Source organism: Marmota monax, unplaced genomic scaffold (genome assembly GCF_021218885.2).
Source record: "Marmota monax isolate L192 unplaced genomic scaffold, Marmota_monax_Labrador192_F-V1.1 WCK01_AAM20220418_F8-fsc00025, whole genome shotgun sequence".
NCBI classification, from domain to species: Eukaryota; Metazoa; Chordata; class Mammalia; order Rodentia; family Sciuridae; genus Marmota; species Marmota monax.
Window position 1 is genome coordinate 13485949 of NW_026691950.1, and position 20396 is coordinate 13506344.

Here is a 20396-nt window from a genome sequence, read left to right on the forward strand (position 1 = left end):
GCAAGGCAATCATTCTACCACTAAGCCACAACCCCAGACCCTCCTCCAGTCCTTTTTAATTTTTGAGACAGGGTCTCACTAAGTTGCTTAGGGCCTTGCAAAGCTGCTGAGGTGGCCTCGAACTTGTGATCCTCACTTTTCAGCCTCTCTAGTCACTGGGATTATAGACATGAGCTACTTGCCCAGTATGTAGTGCAGCTTCCATAGGCTTATTTGCAATCTGTCTGTTCAAATCTTTTATGCATTTTTAAATTTGCATCTAGACTCAAGGCCTGTGGTCACCCAGAACAAAGATGCTTGAACTCATGCCCAGTCTAGCTTCTCAGAATACAAACAGGAATTTCAACAAGTTAATTTCAGGATGGGCATTACTCTAGAACTGATAACCTCATGTAAAACTGAAAGTTTCCTCTTCTATAATTTTCAAAATGTAGGTGTTTAAAATGAAATTATCAAATTTAGATTCAAGTAGGTCCCAGCTAGCACAGCACAAGCAGGGGTACAAATTTCGAAGCACTTAGTCTGAAAAGTTTGAGAGATTCCATGAGCATATAAAGTGAAACCTTATGTACCTGGGGGAGTAAAAAGTGTAATGAGGGAGAGACATCACACTGGAGAGGTCCACGTTTCTAGCAAAGTCACCTCTACCTTAAGGAACTGAACCGCAGCTAGTAACTAACACTTTCTAAGCAACTGGTGTTTAGTACTTACCTGGCAAGGTACTAAGGGGTTCATAAAAAATCACCTCACTTAATCCTCCCAAAAGCTCTATGATGATTATAGTTTTAAATTAAGTCCATAACTGGGTGCAGTGATGTACGACTGTAATCCCAGTAACTTGAGTTCAAAGCTAGCCTCAGCAACTTAGTGAGACACTGTCTCAAAATAAAAAATAAAAAGGGTTGGGGATGTGGCTCAGTAGTTAAGTGCCCCTGGGTTCAATTCCCAAAACCAAAAAATAAAATAAGTCCATAAATTCTTTGCTTTTCTTCCTTTCAAGAGATGGAGTCTAATTCCCCTCCCCTTGAATGTGGGCTTCTAATGAATGGAATAAAGCAAAATGATAGTATACAAGTTTAGAGGCTGGGTCATAAATGGTTCTGGGTTCTTCCTCACTTAATCACTCATTCTGAGGGAAGTTGGCTACCATGTGAAGACAGTCAAGCAGCCTACAGAGGAGGGGCTCATGTGGCCCAAAATGTAGCTTCCCATCAAGACCCAGCAAAGAACTGAGGCCCTCTGCCAAGAGCAATGTGAATAAGCCATCTTGGCAGAAGCAGATTTTCTAGCCAAAGTAAAGCCTTCAGATGGTTACAGAAACATGAGAGACTTTGCATGAGACAGGCTCGCTAAGTTGCTCCTAAATTCCTGACACACAAAACTGTAAGATAATAAATGTTTGTGGCTCTAGGTCCTTAAGTTTGGGAAAATGTGTGATGTAACAACACATTTCATTATTTTTCCCATGAGAAAACTGAAGTTCAAAGAGGTTCAGCAACTTGCCAAAGGTCAGAGTTTATAACATCTATGGCATTAAGTTCAAACCCAAGAACTTTGACTCCCAAGGTCCATATTTATTCAGCACAGACTAAATCATTATTCATTGGGAGCAACCAAAACCATCATACATATTTTAAACAAAAAAATGTGTGTGGGGTGGGAGGCAGAAATCAAACCCAGAGCCTCATGCATGTCAGGCAAGCACTTTCCACTGACCTACATCCCCAGTCCCCCACCATTTTTTTAAAATTTAACTCGGCCCTACTAGCATTATTGTAAGGTAATTCAATTTAACCCGACAAACCTCAAATTCAGAAACTTACCCACCATGATAAAGTTTCCACATTTAGATACACATGCTGATGACTCAATACGATCTCCCAAAGTCTGTTCCCATCTCACCTTCCCAGAATAAAGGTCAACTGCCTTCATTCTGTGAGAATGAGAGCCAATGTACACAGTTGCAGAAGACTTATCAACAGCTGGTATTATAACCAGAGGAGAAGCATCTACACATTTGCCTGTGTCCGACCTCCACCGAACATGTAACTCCAATTTTTCAGCCCCTATCACAGGTTTCCCCTCTTCACAAACTTTTGCAACATAGGATGGATCTTCTGACTTCCTGAATATAGCTGGAGGACTTAAGCTTTTCAAATTCTCAATGTTGGTCTGTATAGTGAAGTCAGAACAGGCTGAAGGGTAATGTCCTAACATAGTTAAAAACCTAGTAGTATTTAGAGACAAAATCTGACTCCCTCTGCTCAATGCAATAAAGGCATTTATCTCACTGTCATAACTTAAAGGCAGGAGAGACTTCTGATATAAATATTTTCCACTGGCTTCCTCTTGATTAGTGTCACTGAGTTTCCTCTTTGTGGCATAACTCTTGCTGAATGTCTCGTCTTCATCTGGAAACACTGTTTGAAGAATGTGATTGTAAATTTCTAAAATGGAACTGCTGAGAATAATTTCCAGAAGGCCAGGTACTGATGTACCAACAAGTTCCTCAATCTCATTAAGAAGCCGTATGGACTTCAAGGAATCTCCACCACTATTTAAGAAGAGCGATTCATCAGGAACCTTCAAAAGATCTTCTGAGAGACTCAGAACAGACTAGAGTGAGAGAAGGAAGAAATATGGTAAAAGCCCCAAACCAAAGACTCCATTACTTACAAGTAAGATACAAAGATCACAGTATCTACATTGAAGATATAAACCTCAAGATACAAAATAGATATTGTAATAATTAAAATAATTTTTTCTTTATACAAAAGGAGACAAACACTATGCTAACCAATTCTGTTACAAACTCATTATACAATTTTAAAATATACTTTCCTTTAGAGCAGTCTTCCTACCCATAAAACAAGAAACAAGGCAACAAAAACATCTGATTTACTAATTATAAACTCCCGAAGACACTAAGATTGAACTGGGTTCAATCCCCAGTGCTTTAAAAAACAAAAATTTCTTTAAACAGAAACACAGGCTGTTACTAAAGTTGTTCTGGACTAATAACATAATTCTAAATGTAAATTAGTCAAGACAGGCCTCATCTACCTACACCCTAACTACCTTGCTTCCAATACATTTCAAGGTGGGAAATTTGTCTAAGAAACTAACTTTTATTTTTATATAAATTGAATGACTTTTGGGCATTGATAACATTCCTAGAAATTTTTTTCAGACTTATCAGGATGCTACCATTCCCTAATAATAAACTTGTATTTTAAAAGTTGTACCTTCCATAAAAACTGTAATTTTTCCCAAAGCTCCTCTTTTCCATTGAGTTTCTTTTCAGGCTTTGAATTCATGTAGTCTAAATATATCTTGTTTAACTCAGAAACATCAATTTTGCCTTAATATAAAAGAGAAATAATACATTTTAAAATAATATTTAAAATTTACCCTCAGGGCCAAGTGTTGTTCAGTGGTAGAGCACATGCTTACATGTGTAAGGCTCTGGGTTTGATCCCCAATACCACAAATGAATAAATAAAATTTTGTCTCAAAGATATTTTATATCTTCATTAGCCATGCATAATTTTCATTACAAAGAAATCATATAGAAATCATATAGTTTGTAAAAGATAATCAATTCTTAAGAAAATAGTCCAATGCTACAAAGAATGTAGTAATAGCCAAGAGCAAAGGAGCTAAATATTTATGTAATTTAAAGAGCTAAAAGAAATAGTACTGTTAAGTGAGGAATTATTACATTTTGAAGTATACAGTAAATAAAAATTAAGTTGAGAAGGTAATATAATATGAACATTAGGAGCATATTTTAAAGACAGTGCTAGGCAGAATTTTAATACTATTTAATGGTTGATTTCTTTTTTTTTTAAATATTTATTTATTTATTTTTCGGTGGACACAACATCTTTGTTTGTATGTGGTGCTGAGGATCGAACACGGGCCGCACGCATGCCAGGCTAGCGCGCTACCACTTGAGCCACATCCCCAGCCCCTTAATGGTTGATTTCATATGTCAATTTGAGTGGGTCACAGGATGCCCAATTAAACACTATATCTGGTGTCTATAACAGTATTTCCGATTGAGATTAAGGAATCAGTGGACTCAGGAAAGAAGACTGCCCCCCCTCCAAGTGTTGGTTATCATCCAATCCCTAGAAGTCCTGAACAAAACAAAAGACAGGAGAAGGAGCCTGTTTGAGCTGGGACATCTTATCTTGTCGTCTCCTACTCTGTGGGGTCTGTATCATTTTGAGGCCTGTAAATTCAGTGTGAATTATACCAATAGCTTTCCTGGGTCTCCACGTTGTAAAAAGAGCATGGGATTTCTCAGCCTCTATAAGCACATGAGACAATTTCTTATAATAAATCTCCTTTTTATATATGTATCTAAAAATCAGTCCTGTGTCTCTATAGAATCCTGATTAATACAAGCACAAACTAACAAAGTGATTTTGGGAAAATTAGCTCACCTCTTTTAATCTTATTTTCCTCAGCTATAAATGGGAATAATATCACCTACCCACAGGATTTTCTGAAAATGGGTTAATTATACAAAGTATTTAACAGAGGTTCTAGTACAAGAAATACTAGTATCATTTATCATAATAGAGATTTATGTGGCCACTAAACTAGTATGAATACACTTAGTATTATCTGTCATCATTGAATATAGCTGCTTTAAATTATTTTACCATGAGACGTAAATGGCAGAGTATCAATCAGCACAATCTCGTCTGGGATTGCATGATTTGGAAGGTATTTCTGCAGTTCTTTAAAAATGTAATCCTTCACTAAATCATCTTTGGATACTATGAAGAGAATTAATTTTTCTTGATTATACCATGTAACTGCACAAGATTCCACTTGCTGAAGTTCTTCAGCAACCTATAAGAGAGAATATTCCAATTTGCCAATGAAGACAAACTTTGATGTTCTAATTTTTTATGTCTGAAATCAGTACAGTGGCCAGGCCCAGACACACACCTGTAATCCCAGCAACTAGGGAGGTTGAGGCAGGAGGATTATAAATTCAAACCAGCCTCAGCAACTTAGCAAGACACTGTCTCAAAAAAAAAATAAAAATAAAAAAAATAAATAAAAGGGCTGGGGATATGGTTCAATGTCTAAGCACTCTGGGTTCAATCACTGATTAAAAAAAAAAAAAAAAAGTATAGCTAATTAAATTCTGGAATATCCTAGAGATCTTTTTAAAAAACTGCGCTGGGGATGGTAGGACACACCTACACACCTATAACCCCAGCAGCTCAGGAGGCTGATGCAGGAGAATCGTGAGTTCAAAGCCAGCCTCAGCAAAAGTGAGGCACTAAGCAACTCAGTGAGACCCTGTCTCTAAATACAAAATAGGCTGGGGACGTGGCTCAGTGGTCAAGTGCCCCTGAGTTCAAGCCCCAGTACCAAAAAAAAAAAAAAAAAAAATTGTCCTAAAGCAAATAAATTTACTTTCACAGATCTCAAAACCCATTCTGTCGATAATTTAAAAAATAATCACTTCCAGGCACAGTGGCACATGCCAATATTTTTAATTCCAGTGACTTGGGAGGATGAAGCAAGAGGATCACAAGTTCAAGATCAGTCTCAGCAACTTAGTGAGACCCTGTTTCAAAATAAAAAATAAAAAGGGCCAGGGATATAGCTCAGTGGTAGAGTGCCTCTGGGTTCAATCCTTGGATCTAAAAAAAAACAACTCTATTTATGCTGGGAATAAGAGGCATACTGAATATTTAGTGTGATTCATCACCAACAAAAAAATCTCAGACAAAAATAATTGATAAAAGAACCTGGTATAGAAAATTGGTGGTAATCACCTCCAATACCTACATGTATTAATAGATACTTAATATTTGAATAGCTATACCTGCTGCAGAAGCTCGATGTTAAGACGTTTACCATGGCGTTTGATCTGACTGTCCTTTCGACCCAAGAAAAACATCTCTCCATCTTTCACAGTCACAAAGTCTCCTGTGGCTCGCATTGTGCCAAGAGGTACTGTTATTTCATCATCAACAAAACACACTCTGTTTTTGCCACCTTCCAAAGATATAAACACCAATGTCATAAAAATGCATGGAAAATATATTTTAAAATCATAAACTTCACTACAACTTCAAACTCAATTACTAACACTCAAAATTTGAACATTTATATTAAAAGGGGGCTCACTTTTAAATGCTGCCAGATAAAATTAGACCTAACTTCAGGCCAGGTATGGTGGCGCACACCTGTGATCTCATTGGCTCAGGAGGCAGGAGGATCGGGAGTTTAGCAAAAGCAAGGTGCTTAGCAACTCAGTGAGACCCTGTCTCTAAATAAAATACAAAATGGGGCTGGGAATGGGTCTCAGTGGTTGAGTGCCTGTGAGTTCAATCCCCAGTACCAAAAAAAAAAAAAAAAATTAGACATAACAAGCTTATTTGTAAAAATGTTATTTTTAAAAATTCTATAATAATCATTAAATATTATTTTTTATATAACAGTCCAAGTTAGTTTCTAAATTAATTAGAGTATTAGACACTGTATATAATTATGGCAACATGAAATATTTCATGATTGAGAATGAGATTGAAAATTACAACTGAAAAGCACATTAGACATTATAAAAATCAAGAATAAGATAAACACATTAGTTGTTCTTCCTGAAAAAAAAAAAATTATTGCCAATCAACAAATGTAAAAGAACCTAAAAATACTTGGCCACTGCCTTCTTGAATTGTGAATCCATTTGTATCTCTGACTTCAACTACAGTTCCAAGCAAAGGAAATCCCAGTTGTACAGGCAAATCACATCTAGGAAAAACAAACCCAAAGTAGATTTAAAATTTTACACTTGAAAAGAATATTTCCTAGTGTATTTAAATCATACTACACCAAATAAAGAAAAAAAGGAAGTTTATTATAAATCAAAGATTTCCAATAGGAAATGGTTAGGTGGAAATGTTGTCACGTATATTGTTCATTATAATTTAGTCACAAAAAGTTCTAGCAGGATCTCAGCACCAGTTATAATAAGGATTCCTAACTTAAAATAATAGGTAAATAGGGTTTCTAAAATTATTACTCCTGTGCCTATCAAAATACAGTTAGCAGGGGGTAAGCATATAGCTCAGGGGTAGAGTATATGCTTGGCATTCGAGGCTCTGGGTTCAATCACAAGCACCAACCAACCCCAAACCCAACCCCCCCCCAAAATTCAAAAACACCAACAACAAAAACCCTACTCATGGCACTAAAATCCTGAAAAAAACACAATTTCCTCTCTGGAATAATTAAAATCCTTACTTCAAAGTAGAGTTAAGAATCTTCTCTGGAATCCTATAAGTGGTCGCCCAACTTGATACCTCTGTGACACCATAAATGTTGAATATCTGTGTTTTATTGCCTTCTCCTCTCCAGCTTTTGAGAACAGTCAATGATGGGAATGCTTCCCCACCGAGGGCTAACACCCGAAGAGAAGTACTAGATGATAAAACAGTTGACTTAATAAGCTGAGATCCAAATCTTCTAAGCAATGTTGGCGTTGCCTGCAGATACATTAAAATAATTTCTTTCTGTCTACTCACTTCTTGAGAAGGTAAACACTGTAATAATTAATTCACAGCAATGCATTTGAAGTTCACAGCCATAAAATTATTGCTCATTGATTCATGGATCATTTTCTTCACTGTGTCCTCACATGATGGAGGGTCCAAGGGTCTCTCTTGGGCCTCTTTTTTTTTTTGGTACCAGGGATTGAACCACTGAGCCACATCCCCAGCCCTATTTTTTGTACTTTATATTTAGAGATAGGGTCTCACTGAGTTGCTTAACGCCTTGGCATTGCTGAGGCTGGTTTTGAACTCTAGATCCTCTTGACTCAGCCTCCTGAGCTGCTGTGATTACTCTGTAAATACATATCAAATGGCAAATCATATTTAGAAAACGGTTGATGTATGCATTATCTTTTTTTATGGGGACAGGGATTATGTTTAGGAAAAAAGGTATGCAAAAATATTAGTTGTTTCATTATATAGTTTATAAGAAAAGATTTAAAGTTAAAATGATAAATGTGTTTATTAATTCTAGTAGTCTTCCCTTCTTCATCCTGATCCTACCCCTAGGATTTTCTATAAGATCATGTCATCTGTGTATGAAGAGTTTTATTTCCTCCTATCCAATGTAGATGACTTTAATTCTTTTCTTCTCCTTCTCCCTCTTCCTCCTTCTCTTCCTTTTCTTTTTATCTTATTATGTTGGCTAGAACCGCCAAAACAATGCAGAAAAGTGGTAAAAGCAAATACCTTTGCCTTGTTCTAAATCTTAAGATGAGAGCATTCAGAGTTTCATCAGCTGTAGTTTGGTTTTTGCGTGTGTGCGTGTGTGTGCGTGTGTGTGTGTGTGTGTTATTGGGAATTGGACTCCAGGCCTCTTGCTTGCTAGGCAGGTGCTCTACCACTGAGCTATGGCCCCAGTCCTAGTTGTTTTTTTAACAATAGATGCCCTTTATGATTTGAGAAGTTTCCTTCAATTCAAAGTTTGTTTAAAGATTTTTTTTTTTTTTTTTGGTGCTGGGGATTAAACTCAGGGGCACTCAACCACTGAGCCACATCCCAAGCCCTATTTTGTATTTTATTTAGAGACAGGGTCTCACTGAGTTGCTTAGCACCTTGCAGTTTCTGAGGCTGGCTTTGAACTTGCGATCCACCTACCTCAGCCTCCTGAGCTACTGGAATTACAGGCTTACCATACTTGGCTTGAAAAAATTTTTTAAAAATATATTTCCTTTTAATCATGGGTTTTAAATCTTGCCAAACACATTTTTTCTGCATTTATTAAGATAAGCATGTGCTTTTTTGTCCATTGCTCTTCATGTAATGTGTATCATCATACGTCAAATACATTTGAGATAAATTCTACTTGGTCAAATTTTTTAGAGGAAACACACTAGTCCAAAAAAATTCAAAATATTAAATTTTGTCTTTGGAGCAGAAATTATCATCCTTCTATCTTATTACACTAGATAAAAACATGATATGCTAAAATCCTAACATCCATGGAATAAAATTAGGAAGTAGCGCCTTTGGAAGGTGATTTGGCCACACAGGCAGAGCATTCATGAATGAAATATATGCTGACAAAAGAAGCCCAAGAAGGGCTGGGCACAGAATAATCACAGCAGCTCAGGAGGCTGAGACAGGAGGATCTAGAGTTCAAAACCAGCCTCAGCAAAGCCAAGGCGTTAAGCAACTCAGTGAGACCCTGTCTCTAAATATAAAGTACAAAAAATAGGGCTGGGGGATGTGGCTCAGTGTTTCAATCCCTGGCACCAAAAAAAAAAAAAAAAAGAGGCCCAAGAGAGACCCTTGGCCCTTCCATCATGTGAGGATCCAGTTAAGAAAATGATCCATGAATCAATGAGCAAGCCCTCACTTAAAACTCAATCTGCTGGGGCCTGATCCTGGGCTTCCCAGATCCCAAAACTATGATAAATAAATTTCTGTTATTTATAAGCTACCCAGTTTATGGTGTTTTGTTATAAAAATTCACATAATCTGAGACACATACATACCAGAACTGTGCTATACCATTCTCATTTAATTTACATACCATATGAAATTAATATTTCTATTTATGGATTAAACACAGTTCCATAGCAGCTAAACTAAACACTTAAGATATCATGATATGTACATAATTTTGTTAATTCTCTCTTTAACCATTTACAACGTAATATCTTTAGGTTTGTGTACCATATACTTCCCAAGTACACATTTGAAAAGCATTTTAGAAGGCCAAACTTCAAAAATGTTTTTAGAGGTTATTGTAAATGCACTGATATAAAAATTTAAATTCCTAAGTCAATTATAATTTACTTATGTTACCTTTTGATACACTTAAATTTTAAGATAGGAGATATCCCATAGCATGTCCAAAAGATCTGAATCAAATTCCTTTAGTTATTATATAGTAAGCACCAAATCCACAATAAAATAATTTTCTTAATAGAATTAACTGATTTTTAAATTTTTAAATAAACAAATGACATCATAAAGGGATAGTACTTGGTAATCTAACTTGATTATCATTAATCTATTGCAAAGAACTAAAGAAATATAAAATTTCCCTAAAACATCTAAAATATTAAATAATAAAAACCAAAACACTTCATTTGCTCCTAAAATGTACCTGCAGAACAGTCACTCTGTGATGGGAAAAGAGAACCTCAGCTAATTTTGATGAGAGCACTTTGACAGAAGGTGGTACGATAAGCAGAGAGGCACCACTTGATAGAGCCACAAACATTTCCACAACGGAAGGATCAAAGGTCAGAGGTGAAGCCAGAAACAAAACATCATCTTGCGTGATGTCAAAAAGTACCCTAAGGCAAAACAGAAGGTAGTCATAAGAATGTCTAACATTTTGTAAACACAGACTCTAAAAAAATATTTATGATGATTAAGTTTCTGAATGTTGTGCAATTTTATTCTTCCTTTAGATTAACAAAAATAGTGCTATTAATTCTGGAAATCCTTTTTATAAAAGGATTAAAGTCAGTTTAAAGCAATATTCATTTTTTTATTAGATATATTTTATCATCAGTTATGGCTTTCTTTTTTGCTGATACCAAGAACTGAACCCAGGGGCACTTAACCAATGAGCCATATCCCTCACTGGCTTTGAACTTGGATCTTCCTGCCTCAGCCTTTCAAATTGCTGGGATTACAGGTGTGCACCACTGCACCTGTCCTTATGATAGTTTTCTGATATATTAACTTGGATAGACAGAACCGTAGTTCCCAGAATTGCCCTTCTAGCATGCTTCTCCTTAGGGTGAGAGAGATGAAGAACAGCAGGGTGGCAGCTGCCACTTGGTAGCACACACACTCTTCCCCGTTATTCAATCAAACCCTAATCTAGGGCTGGGATTGTAGCTCAGTAGAAAAGCACTCACCTAGCATGTGAGAGGTGCTGGGTTCGAACCTCCGCATGACATAAAAATAAACAAATAAAATAAAGGTATTGTGTCCAACTACAACTAAAAAAATATTTTAAAAAACCCTAATCTTGGCTGGGGTTGTGGCTCAGTGGTAGAGTGCATGCCTCGTATGCATGAGGCCCTGGGTTCTCAGCACCATATAAAAACAAATGAATAAAAAATAAATATATGTGTCCATGTACAATTAAAAAAATTTATATATAAAAAAAGAACCTAATCGAATCGTGTATGTGTGTGTGTGTGTGTGTGTGGTGTGTATTGGGATTGATAGGTACTTTACCATTGAGATACATCCCATTTTTTATTTTTTCATTTTTCATTTTGTGATAGGTCTCACGAAGTTGCTGAGGCTGACTCTAAACTTGATATTCTCCTGCCCTAGCTTCTAAACCACTGGGATTACAGGTGTGCAACTGGCCTAATCTAAAAGCTTTAATCAGCCTCTTTTATCAATTAGGAGATTATGTTGAATTGGTTGGATATAATCAGTTGAGACCTTTATTAGAAGGGTGAGCCCTTTTCTGAAGAGCCCAGAGACACCATCTGGGTCTGCAATTAACTTCCTTCTGCCTGGGTTCTTTTCTGACTAGCCTGTTGTTAATCTGATGCCCCTGGGGTTCCAGCCTGCTCCTGATCATCCTTTCCTGACTGCCTGCCTATGGACTTTTGCCTACTCCCACAATTGTGTAGGCCAATTCCTTGTTTTAACCCTAATATATCCTCCTGGGTTTATTCTAGTAGAAATCATATTCTGAGATAGTTTTTTCAATGATGCTTAATAGAGACCCTTAACTCCCTTTCCCCACTATTTGGCATTTTCCTCACAGGATCTAAACAGAGAGTAGAACAAGAATATATGGTTAGGATATTATAGGGCATGGAAAGTCAGCATTGAACCTATGGCACAGAAAACCCACTGTATCTAAAAGCAGAGATAACCTGAAAACACATGAGCTTTGGGGGTATACCTCATATCTAAACCATAACAGATGTATTCAATATAAGAAAACCTGAAAAAAAGAAGAGATTTTGAAGGAGGAAAGAAGAAAAGGTGGAATGGAAGGAATGTTTGAACTTACTATTTGTGATACTGTGATGATACACTGGTTCTTAATTTTCCAACCACAATATGAAGCACATATGGTTGTATGAGGACACACTCAAGAGTCCTGAAGTTGTTATGTTATTTCTTTAAGCAGAAGACATTTGAGATTCAACAAATCAAGAAGAAACTTTCAGCCAGGCACAGTGGCACACACTTGTAATCCCAGCAGCTTGGGAGGCTAAGGCAGGAGGACCGAGAGTTCAAAGCCAGCCTCAGCAATGGCAAGGTGCTAAGCAACTCAGTGAGATCATGTCTCTAAATAAAATACAAAATAGGGCTGGGGATGTGGCTCAGTGGTCAAGTGCCCCATGAGTTCAACCCTGGTACCCCCCAAAAAAGAGAAGAAACCTTCATGGAGCTTCCTTTTTCTGATTAAAAGCAGAAACTTCTGAGAAATGAGGCTGCAGTAAAACACCTCCTCAGGGTGACTTTTCCTCCTAGGAAGACCAAGGAAAAGCCTATCATAAATCCCTTCCCCCAGGGGAAGTTTTTGGCCATGAAGGAGACAGGAAGGCTCTTTCAACTCAGTATAGCATCATCACAATCTTTCTCATCTCCTGTTTGTGTTTCTGAACCTATTTGTCTTTACTTATTCTTCCTACAGAAGTCTTTTCTCCCCATCTCTTTTTACAACTAAAGTGTGTGTATGTGTGTGTGTGTGTGTGTGTGTGTGTGTGTGTATATATATATATATATATATATATATATACTTCTAATTTTAACCATTTATCAAGCTACATCTCCTATTATTATCTTTTATCAGTTTATTTTGAGGTCCCCAGACAGTGAGTATACTGGGGAAAAGAGAGGAAGTTTTCCCTCTCTTTCTTTGGGGTGCTGTAGATTGAATCAGGGCCTTGTGTGCAAAACACAAGCATTCCAAAATGTATCCACACCCCTTTTGTATTTCATTTTGGAATGGGGGACTATACGTGGGGTGCTCTACCACTGAGCTAAATTCCCAGTCCTTTTTGAGACAGGTCTTGCTAAATTATCCAGGTTGCCTTGAACCTCCAGTCCTCCTGCCTCAGGCTCCTATGTAATAGGATTATAGGCTTGCACCACCACACCTAGTGTTTCCTCCCATTTTTTAATCCCCATTTTAAAACAGAGAAAACTAAAGTCCCAGGAGGTTAAGTAACATTTGCAAAGTCATATATATCATCTAATTCTTCTTCTTCTTCTTTTTTTGTACTGGGGGTTGAACTAAGTACTTTACCACTTAGTCAAGTCCCCAAGTCCCCAACCCTTTTTATTTTGAGACAGGGTCTAGCTAAATTTCTGAGTCTGGGCTTGGACTTACAACCCTCCTGCCTCAGACTCCCAAATTGCTAGGATTACAGGCAGGCACCAGAGTGCCCAGCTTTACATCAATTAGTAGATATCTTTTTAAAAAATACTTTAAAATTGTGCCTTCCTATTTTAACTTACTTGGCATTTATTATTAATTTAATAATGTGATACAGAAAAAATGTCTATCTAAAAATTTGGTTTAAAAATGTCAATGGAGGAGCCAGATGCAGTGGCATAGACCTGTAATCCCAGTGGCTCAGGAGGATGAGGCAGGAGGATTCTGAGTTCAAAGCCAGCCTCAGCAAAAGTGAAGCACTAAACAACTCAGTGAGACCCTGTTTCTAATAATATATAAAATAGGGCTGGGGATGTGGCTCAGTGGTCGAGTGCCCCTGAGTTCAATCTCTGGTACCTTCCCCTGCCTCAAAAAAAAAAATGTCAATGGAGGGCTGGGGATATAACTCATTTGATAGAGTGCTTGCCTTGCATGTTCAATCCCTGAGTTCAATCCCAGGCACCACAAATAAGTAATCAAAATAAAATATTAAAAAAAAGTTGGGGATATGGCTCAGTGGTTAAGCACCCCTGAATTCAATCCCCAATACAAAAAAATAAAAAAAAAATTGACATATGGGGCTGGGGATAGCTCAGTTGGTAGAGTGCTTGCCTTGGATGCACAGAGCCATGGGTTCCAACCCCTACACTACAAAAAAAAAAAAAAGTCAATGGAGAAGAGAATTCAACATGAAAAAATAACAATTCTCTTCAAGATATGAAATTATAAAAATATTTAATAAAATTAATTAAACCAAAACTTAAAACGATATAGCTTAGTGAGTATCACTTCAAGGACTATATTAAAGATTACCAAACTAAAAGGGGCATGGTGTAGTGTGCCTGTGATCCCTGTGACCTAGGAGGCTGAAGCAAGAGTTCAAGGCCAGTCTCAGCAATTTAGCCAGGCCCAGCAATTTAGCCAGGCCCTCAACAATTTATCAAGACCCTGTCTCCAAATAAACAATACAAAGGGCAGGGATATGGCTCAGCGTTATGCACCCCTGGGTTCTTAACCCTGGGTTCAACCCCCAGTACCAAAAAGAAAAAAATAAAAAGATTACCAACTCCAGAAGTAGAAGAGTAGGGGCATACCAAAAGAATAGAAAGAAATGTATTTTGTTTTTTACTGAGTTACCTTTTTAGATTGTGACATAAGGAATTTTAAATTTTCATTTCATTTCTGACTCAGTAATCAAACTTGGCTATTGTCCAATAAAATAAAACAGCTCCTTCAAAACTAAAATTCTTGCTGGACACAGGGTTGCACACCTGTGACCCCAGAAAACTGGGAAGTTGAGGTGAGAGGATTGAAAGTTCAAGCCCAGCCTGGGCAACTTAGCAAGACCTAAAGAGGGCTGGGAATGTAACTCAGTGGTATAGTGCAGCTGGGTTCAATTCCCAGTACTACAAAAGAAATATGAATTTCATAAGACACATATAATTTCATGTAATTATAAGTTTCATATAACTTTTTTTTTCTTTTTTGAAGCACTGGGAATTATTTCCTTTCTTGATTACCACCTGCTGGTTCACTCTTCCTCCTCTACTTCTTTATTCACAAATTGAGAATCGCAACTTTAGTTAGTTCTTATCTTTTGGCCACATCATTAGCCAAACTCCAAAATACCACCATGGAGTAAATTTAATGAAATGCAAATCTTTTAATCATTCCTCATCATCTAATAGATTAAGTTCAAATTTCAAGTGGAAATTCTAAGCTCCTGCTCTCCCACACTTTCCTTAGTCCTGCCCAGACACATTCTAACAGGACAAACCCCTTCTTCCCATGCTTCTGCTGGTACCTCTGCCAGTAACATCTTTCAGCTCTTTTTATTAATAATTGGAGAAAAAAAAGCTTCTAAACATATCATTCCTTTGATTGGCCTGGATCAAAAGGTATACTTGTTGGCAGAGAGCTAAAGTTCAGATAGAGATGAGCAAAGCAAACACAATTACTTAGTACTATCCATTTAGAAACAAGACATACAAAGAATAAATACTTAAAAGTCCTTTTCTTTTTAAAACACAAGTTCTAAGAAGAATTCACATAACAGAACTTACCGAAAATGCTGAATATTTGGTAGGATACATGCGTGAGGCACTCTGACAATCTTTGGTGTCCCTGTAGTCCCCGATGTGTGCAGAACATAGGCTAAGCAATGCTTTAGTCTCACATCCATGTGTTCTTTTTCTTCAATGCTGTTCTCAGACATCATGCTGTTTTTTCTTTTTTCTTTAGCACATTTCTCTTTTCTATCATTTAACTTCAAGTTAACATCAGCATTTTCCCAGTGCAGTCTGAAGAGTACCAGATCTTTGTGTTCTACTGTGACTGTATCATAGTTCAATAATGTTTCACGTAAAGATGTGAATTTCTATGTTGGATAGGGGACAAAGTTTATATTATTAATATGTTAAAAGGAATTTCTTATATAGAAGTAACATGAAATACTCATTTACTCATTCAATGTGGTTTTTTGGGGGAATGGGGTATTCACTATACAATACAGGGATAAAAAGACAAGAGACATCAAGAGTAAAGTGCTGTCCTTATTTTCAAACTCACCTTCAAAACAGACAAAAACCTGCAACTGCAATGCAGTTTGGCAAATGTAATAAAGACATGTTCACGGAGACAGAAAAGGTTAGACTGAACGCTGCATGGATGGTCACAAATTGCTCTACAGGTAATATCTGTATTCTAAGTAGCTATTCTCACTGGGCATGGTAGCACATGGCTGTAATCCCAGAGACATGGGAAGCTGAGGCAGAAGGATCACAAGTCCAAGATCAGCCTCAGAAATTTAGCAAGAGCCTCAGCAACTTAGCCAAACCCTGCTTTAAAATTGAAAAATTAAGGGCTGGGGCTTAGCTCAGTGGCAGAGAGCTTGCCTTACACATATGAAGCTCTGGGTTCAATCCTTAGCACCACATAAAAAAAATAAACAAATAAAAGTTCTGAAACAAAATTTTTAAAAGATGGTAAACACTCCTGGGTTTGATCCTCAGTAACACTGGGGGAAAAAAAATAGATATCTTAAAGCTGGTCCTGAATTCCAAGCTACTCAGGAAGCTAAGGCAGATTGCAAATTTGAGGCCAGCCTTGGCAACTTAGCAAGACCCTATCTCAAAATAATTTTTAGGAATGGAGATACATACAGCTCAGTGGTAAAGCACCTCTGGATTTGACTTCCAGTACCACCCCCCCCCCCACACACACACACACACACGAAAGAGAGAAGAGAATGGCTTGATATTAACAATTCTCATACCCAACCAACTCCTTCATAAAACTTTCACCAAGGTTAAGAAAAGTAAATAATCTATTCCCATTTCAGTTTTGCTTATTTACATACAATAAAAAACCAATTTGAGGAAAAGAGAAAACTTTGGCCAGATTCTAATGTTTATTTTGAAAACACTTTTAAATATTAACCATGTTAACACTTCAGATCTCTTTCTAAGCATCTTATTCTAATACCCATGATTCTCTAGGAAGCCTCATTCATCTCAAGCGCTTGTTACTCCATATGAGTGTATGCATGCACACACATGTGCAACACACACACAATGCATTTTGGTTACTCCCAAATATAAATTGGTTCATATAGGAAATGGGTAAAAACAAGCTAAGTTGAATATATCTTCTATAACATTCTTTTTTGGTAAAACAATTTTATAAGTAAGAAATAACACTGAAATATGAGCTGTTTCACACTGCTGAATATGTAATACTAATTCTTGTTTTCAAATCAATGTTTCTTAGCTACACTTTTGCTTGACAGACACTTAAAAATAAAAAATTATGAAGTTAATTTCCCAGAAAGGTTTGGTCTATGTGTCAATCTATTTTTCAAAATGTTAAGCTTGATTATAATTCTTTCATGTTTTGACCAATGTGCTTTCCATAAATAATCAAAGATCAAAATTTCAAGTATTAAAAAATTTTTCCAGGGCTGGGGATGTGGCTCAAGCAGTAGCGCGCTCGCCTGGCATGCGTGTGGCCCGGGTTCGATCCTCAGCACCACATATAAACAAAGATGTTGTGTCCGCCGATAACTAAAAAATAAATATTAAAAAAAAAAAGTTTTCCAGTATAGGAAATACATTGGAAACACAAAGAAAATCCTGAAAAATGCACAGATATCATAAGATCAGGGGATACTTTCATGCCATAGAGTAGTGGCTCTTAATGGAGAGCTAGGGGTGGAAGGTGACAAGAACATTTGGCAATGAGGCAAAGTCTGGACATTTTTGATTGTCACAACTGGGAGGTGCTACTGGTATCTAGTGAGAGAAGGGCAAGAAATCTGTTAAACATTCAATAATACACAGGACACTTCCCACAATAAACAATTACTCCACCCAAACTGTCAATAAAACTGAGCCTGAGAAACTATGTGTAATGGTTTGGATATAAGGTGTCCCCCTAAAGTCCCTCCTGCATAAATGCAGGTATGTTCAGAAGTAAAATGATTAGATCAGCAGAACTGTAACCTAATCAGTGGATTGACCCATTTGATGGATTAATAATTTGAAAGGACTAACTGGGTGTTAACTGTAGGGTGGTGGGGTGGCTGGGGCATCCCTTGGGAATAATATATTGTCCCCTAGCTCCTTCTTCTCTCTCTATCCTTCCCAGCTGCTATGCAGTAAGCAGCTTTCCTTCACCTAACTTTTGGCCATGATGCTCTGCCTCACCTTGAACCCAGAGAGATAGAGTCACTGAATCACCGACTGAACCTCTGAAACTGTGAGCTCAAAATAAACCTTTCCACCTCTAAGTTGTTACTAACAGGTACCGGTCACAGCAACTGAAAATCTGACTAATTCACCATGCTGGAGTTAGAAAATTCAAAAATTAAGATGGGAGAGGAGGAAATTCTTAAATTCAAAGATAAATATAACATCAAAAAAGCAATTTAAACACATAGACTTACATTAATCTGCTTTTTTTCAACAAGAATATACTTTAGATTACATTTTTTCATAAAATGCGTTGACAATGATGGTGGTGAATCTGGATCAATAGGAGCATAAGCGGCAGGAACCTGGAGAATTCTAAAGAAGCCAGTAGAGTCAGATACAATGTCTACAAAATATAATCCTCCTTTTAGCATTTCTATCTTTCTATGTACATTACTATTTACCAAAAATTCCCAGTGTTTTCATGGACAGATCTTTGGTTAATTTATCTTGCTCTTAATGACTATCTGAGTATTATAAGATTTTATATTAAATTCTTACCATGTAATATAAAGAAATACAAGATTTTTAAAACATTAATATATTATAGCATAATATCCTTGACTAACTGGACACTACTAAAATACCAAAAAAGTAGCAAAACCTATTTTCTTTTTCTGTCTACGCAGACAGGTATAAAAGAAGCTAAACATCCACATCCAACTTATTAGTATGCAGATTATGCATACTTCACCTAAATTAGGACACCTTAAGGGGAAAAAAAAACCCACCTTTAAATTTCTGTATATAGCAATATTATATAAACAAGATCAAACATCATTTAGTCATATTAAGTAAAAACACTCTTGAGGTACACTTGGGAGACACTAGATCTTCACATATAGTAAATTCTCAATAAACCTTTGTCAATGAGTAAATTTTGAAGCATTTTTTACTTTATAATTATATAATTAATATATACTATGCGATGAATATTGACTTTAATTAGTTGGCTGCATTTATTTACTGCAGAGTCCTAAAACAGAAATCACAAAAAGATAACATCCTAGAACAATTTAACTGATTAAACACTTTATAATCATTTGTTTAAATAGGCGTTTTTTGTTTTGTTTTGCTTTGTTTTATTTTTTTGTACTGGGGATTGAACCCAGGGCCTAGAGCTTGCTAGGCAAGCATTCTACCATTCAGTTACATCCCCATCCTTGTATTTGAGACCAACTGGTTTTGAACTTGTGATTCTCCTGCCTCAGCGTCCTGAGTTGCTACGATTACAGGCCAGCACCACTGTACTTGGCTTCATATCTCAATTTTAATAGACATTCTCCATTATTTTCATTCATTCACTGAATACAGTAGTAAATAAAACAGTAACTTGCAATATACTCTTGTACTAAAAACTTTCAATTAGCTTAGAGTAAGTTATTGCTAATTAATAGCAATGAAAAATATTACCCTAAAATCCAAGAGGGTAAGTTTATTCCAGGTTGGCAGTACAGACCAATTTCACGAATTCCTTCAAAGTCACAGTGTAATAGCAGGAAATCTGATAGTTCTGAAGCAGCATTAATCACAGTCTTGTAGGTATAATAAACTGGAGGCTGGTTGTTGCATTCATCAAAACAAACAGCTATTTTGTCCAAATAAAGAGAAGCAGCCTGATGTACCAATTCCTGAAGAGTCATTTCATTTAAGTTTATCCAAATATTGGTGCAGAGGACTCTAGCCATACACAAAAATATTAGGGTGAAAGGGAGCTTTAGGAATTTAGTCCAAGGAGAGGGAAAACCTCATAAAAATAACTATCAAAATACATAACTGTAGCACCTGTGAATATAAGAAATGTTTATAGTATCTTTATAGCAACGAGGTTAAAAATTAACTTGATATAGCCAAACTAGCACTAAGTTAGAGCCTTAAAAAAATTGAAGGATGTAACATATACAGAAATGAGAATGAAAAAGATATGTAGACTTCTTTCTCAACTGACCACAATATAAAAAGGAAATATATTTGAAAACTAACCAGTAAGCACCACACACTTTATTTTTTTTTCCTTTTTCTTCAGTTACTGCTACAGATTGATGAAGCTGTGTAACACATGAATACCAAACTGCCTACACTGTATAACATATCATACTGAGGCATTCTTACAAAATTTAGTCTAGGTGCAAAATATGCATTTTCCCACCTTGAACGCAAAAATACATCCAACAGTTAATTTCCCACGTGATAACAACCTGATTAACTACATTAAACTCCTCA

The 20396-nt window shown here is 36.6% G+C and overlaps 1 protein-coding gene across 5 annotated transcripts in view; it reads right to left on the reverse strand.

The window, feature by feature from the left end:
* The window catches only part of Aasdh (aminoadipate-semialdehyde dehydrogenase), a 30368-nt gene that overhangs the window by 8281 nt on the left and 1691 nt on the right, over positions 1 to 20396 (reverse strand). For 2 of the 5 annotated variants that reach the window (XR_009228856.1, XM_046466101.2), the window contains exons 3-12: positions 19587 to 19853; positions 18368 to 18488; positions 15489 to 15802; positions 10162 to 10354; positions 7279 to 7520; positions 6680 to 6786; positions 5858 to 6030; positions 4674 to 4866; positions 3246 to 3361; positions 1824 to 2616 (exon numbers count right to left, since the gene is read on the reverse strand). Coding sequence is in view for 4 of the 5 variants with exons in the window: in XM_046466101.2 (XP_046322057.1) it covers positions 1824 to 2616; positions 3246 to 3361; positions 4674 to 4866; positions 5858 to 6030; positions 6680 to 6786; positions 7279 to 7520; positions 10162 to 10354; positions 15489 to 15802; positions 18368 to 18488; positions 19587 to 19816 (2482 nt within the window). In the remaining variant the exon portion in view is untranslated. Of the gene's footprint in view, positions 1 to 1823; positions 2617 to 3245; positions 3362 to 4673; positions 4867 to 5857; positions 6031 to 6679; positions 6787 to 7278; positions 7521 to 10161; positions 10355 to 12051; positions 12333 to 15488; positions 15803 to 18367; positions 18489 to 19586; positions 19854 to 20396 lie in introns of those variants that run through there. The other 3 variants (XM_058586333.1, XM_046466403.2, XM_046466461.2) reach the window with 3 other exon arrangements.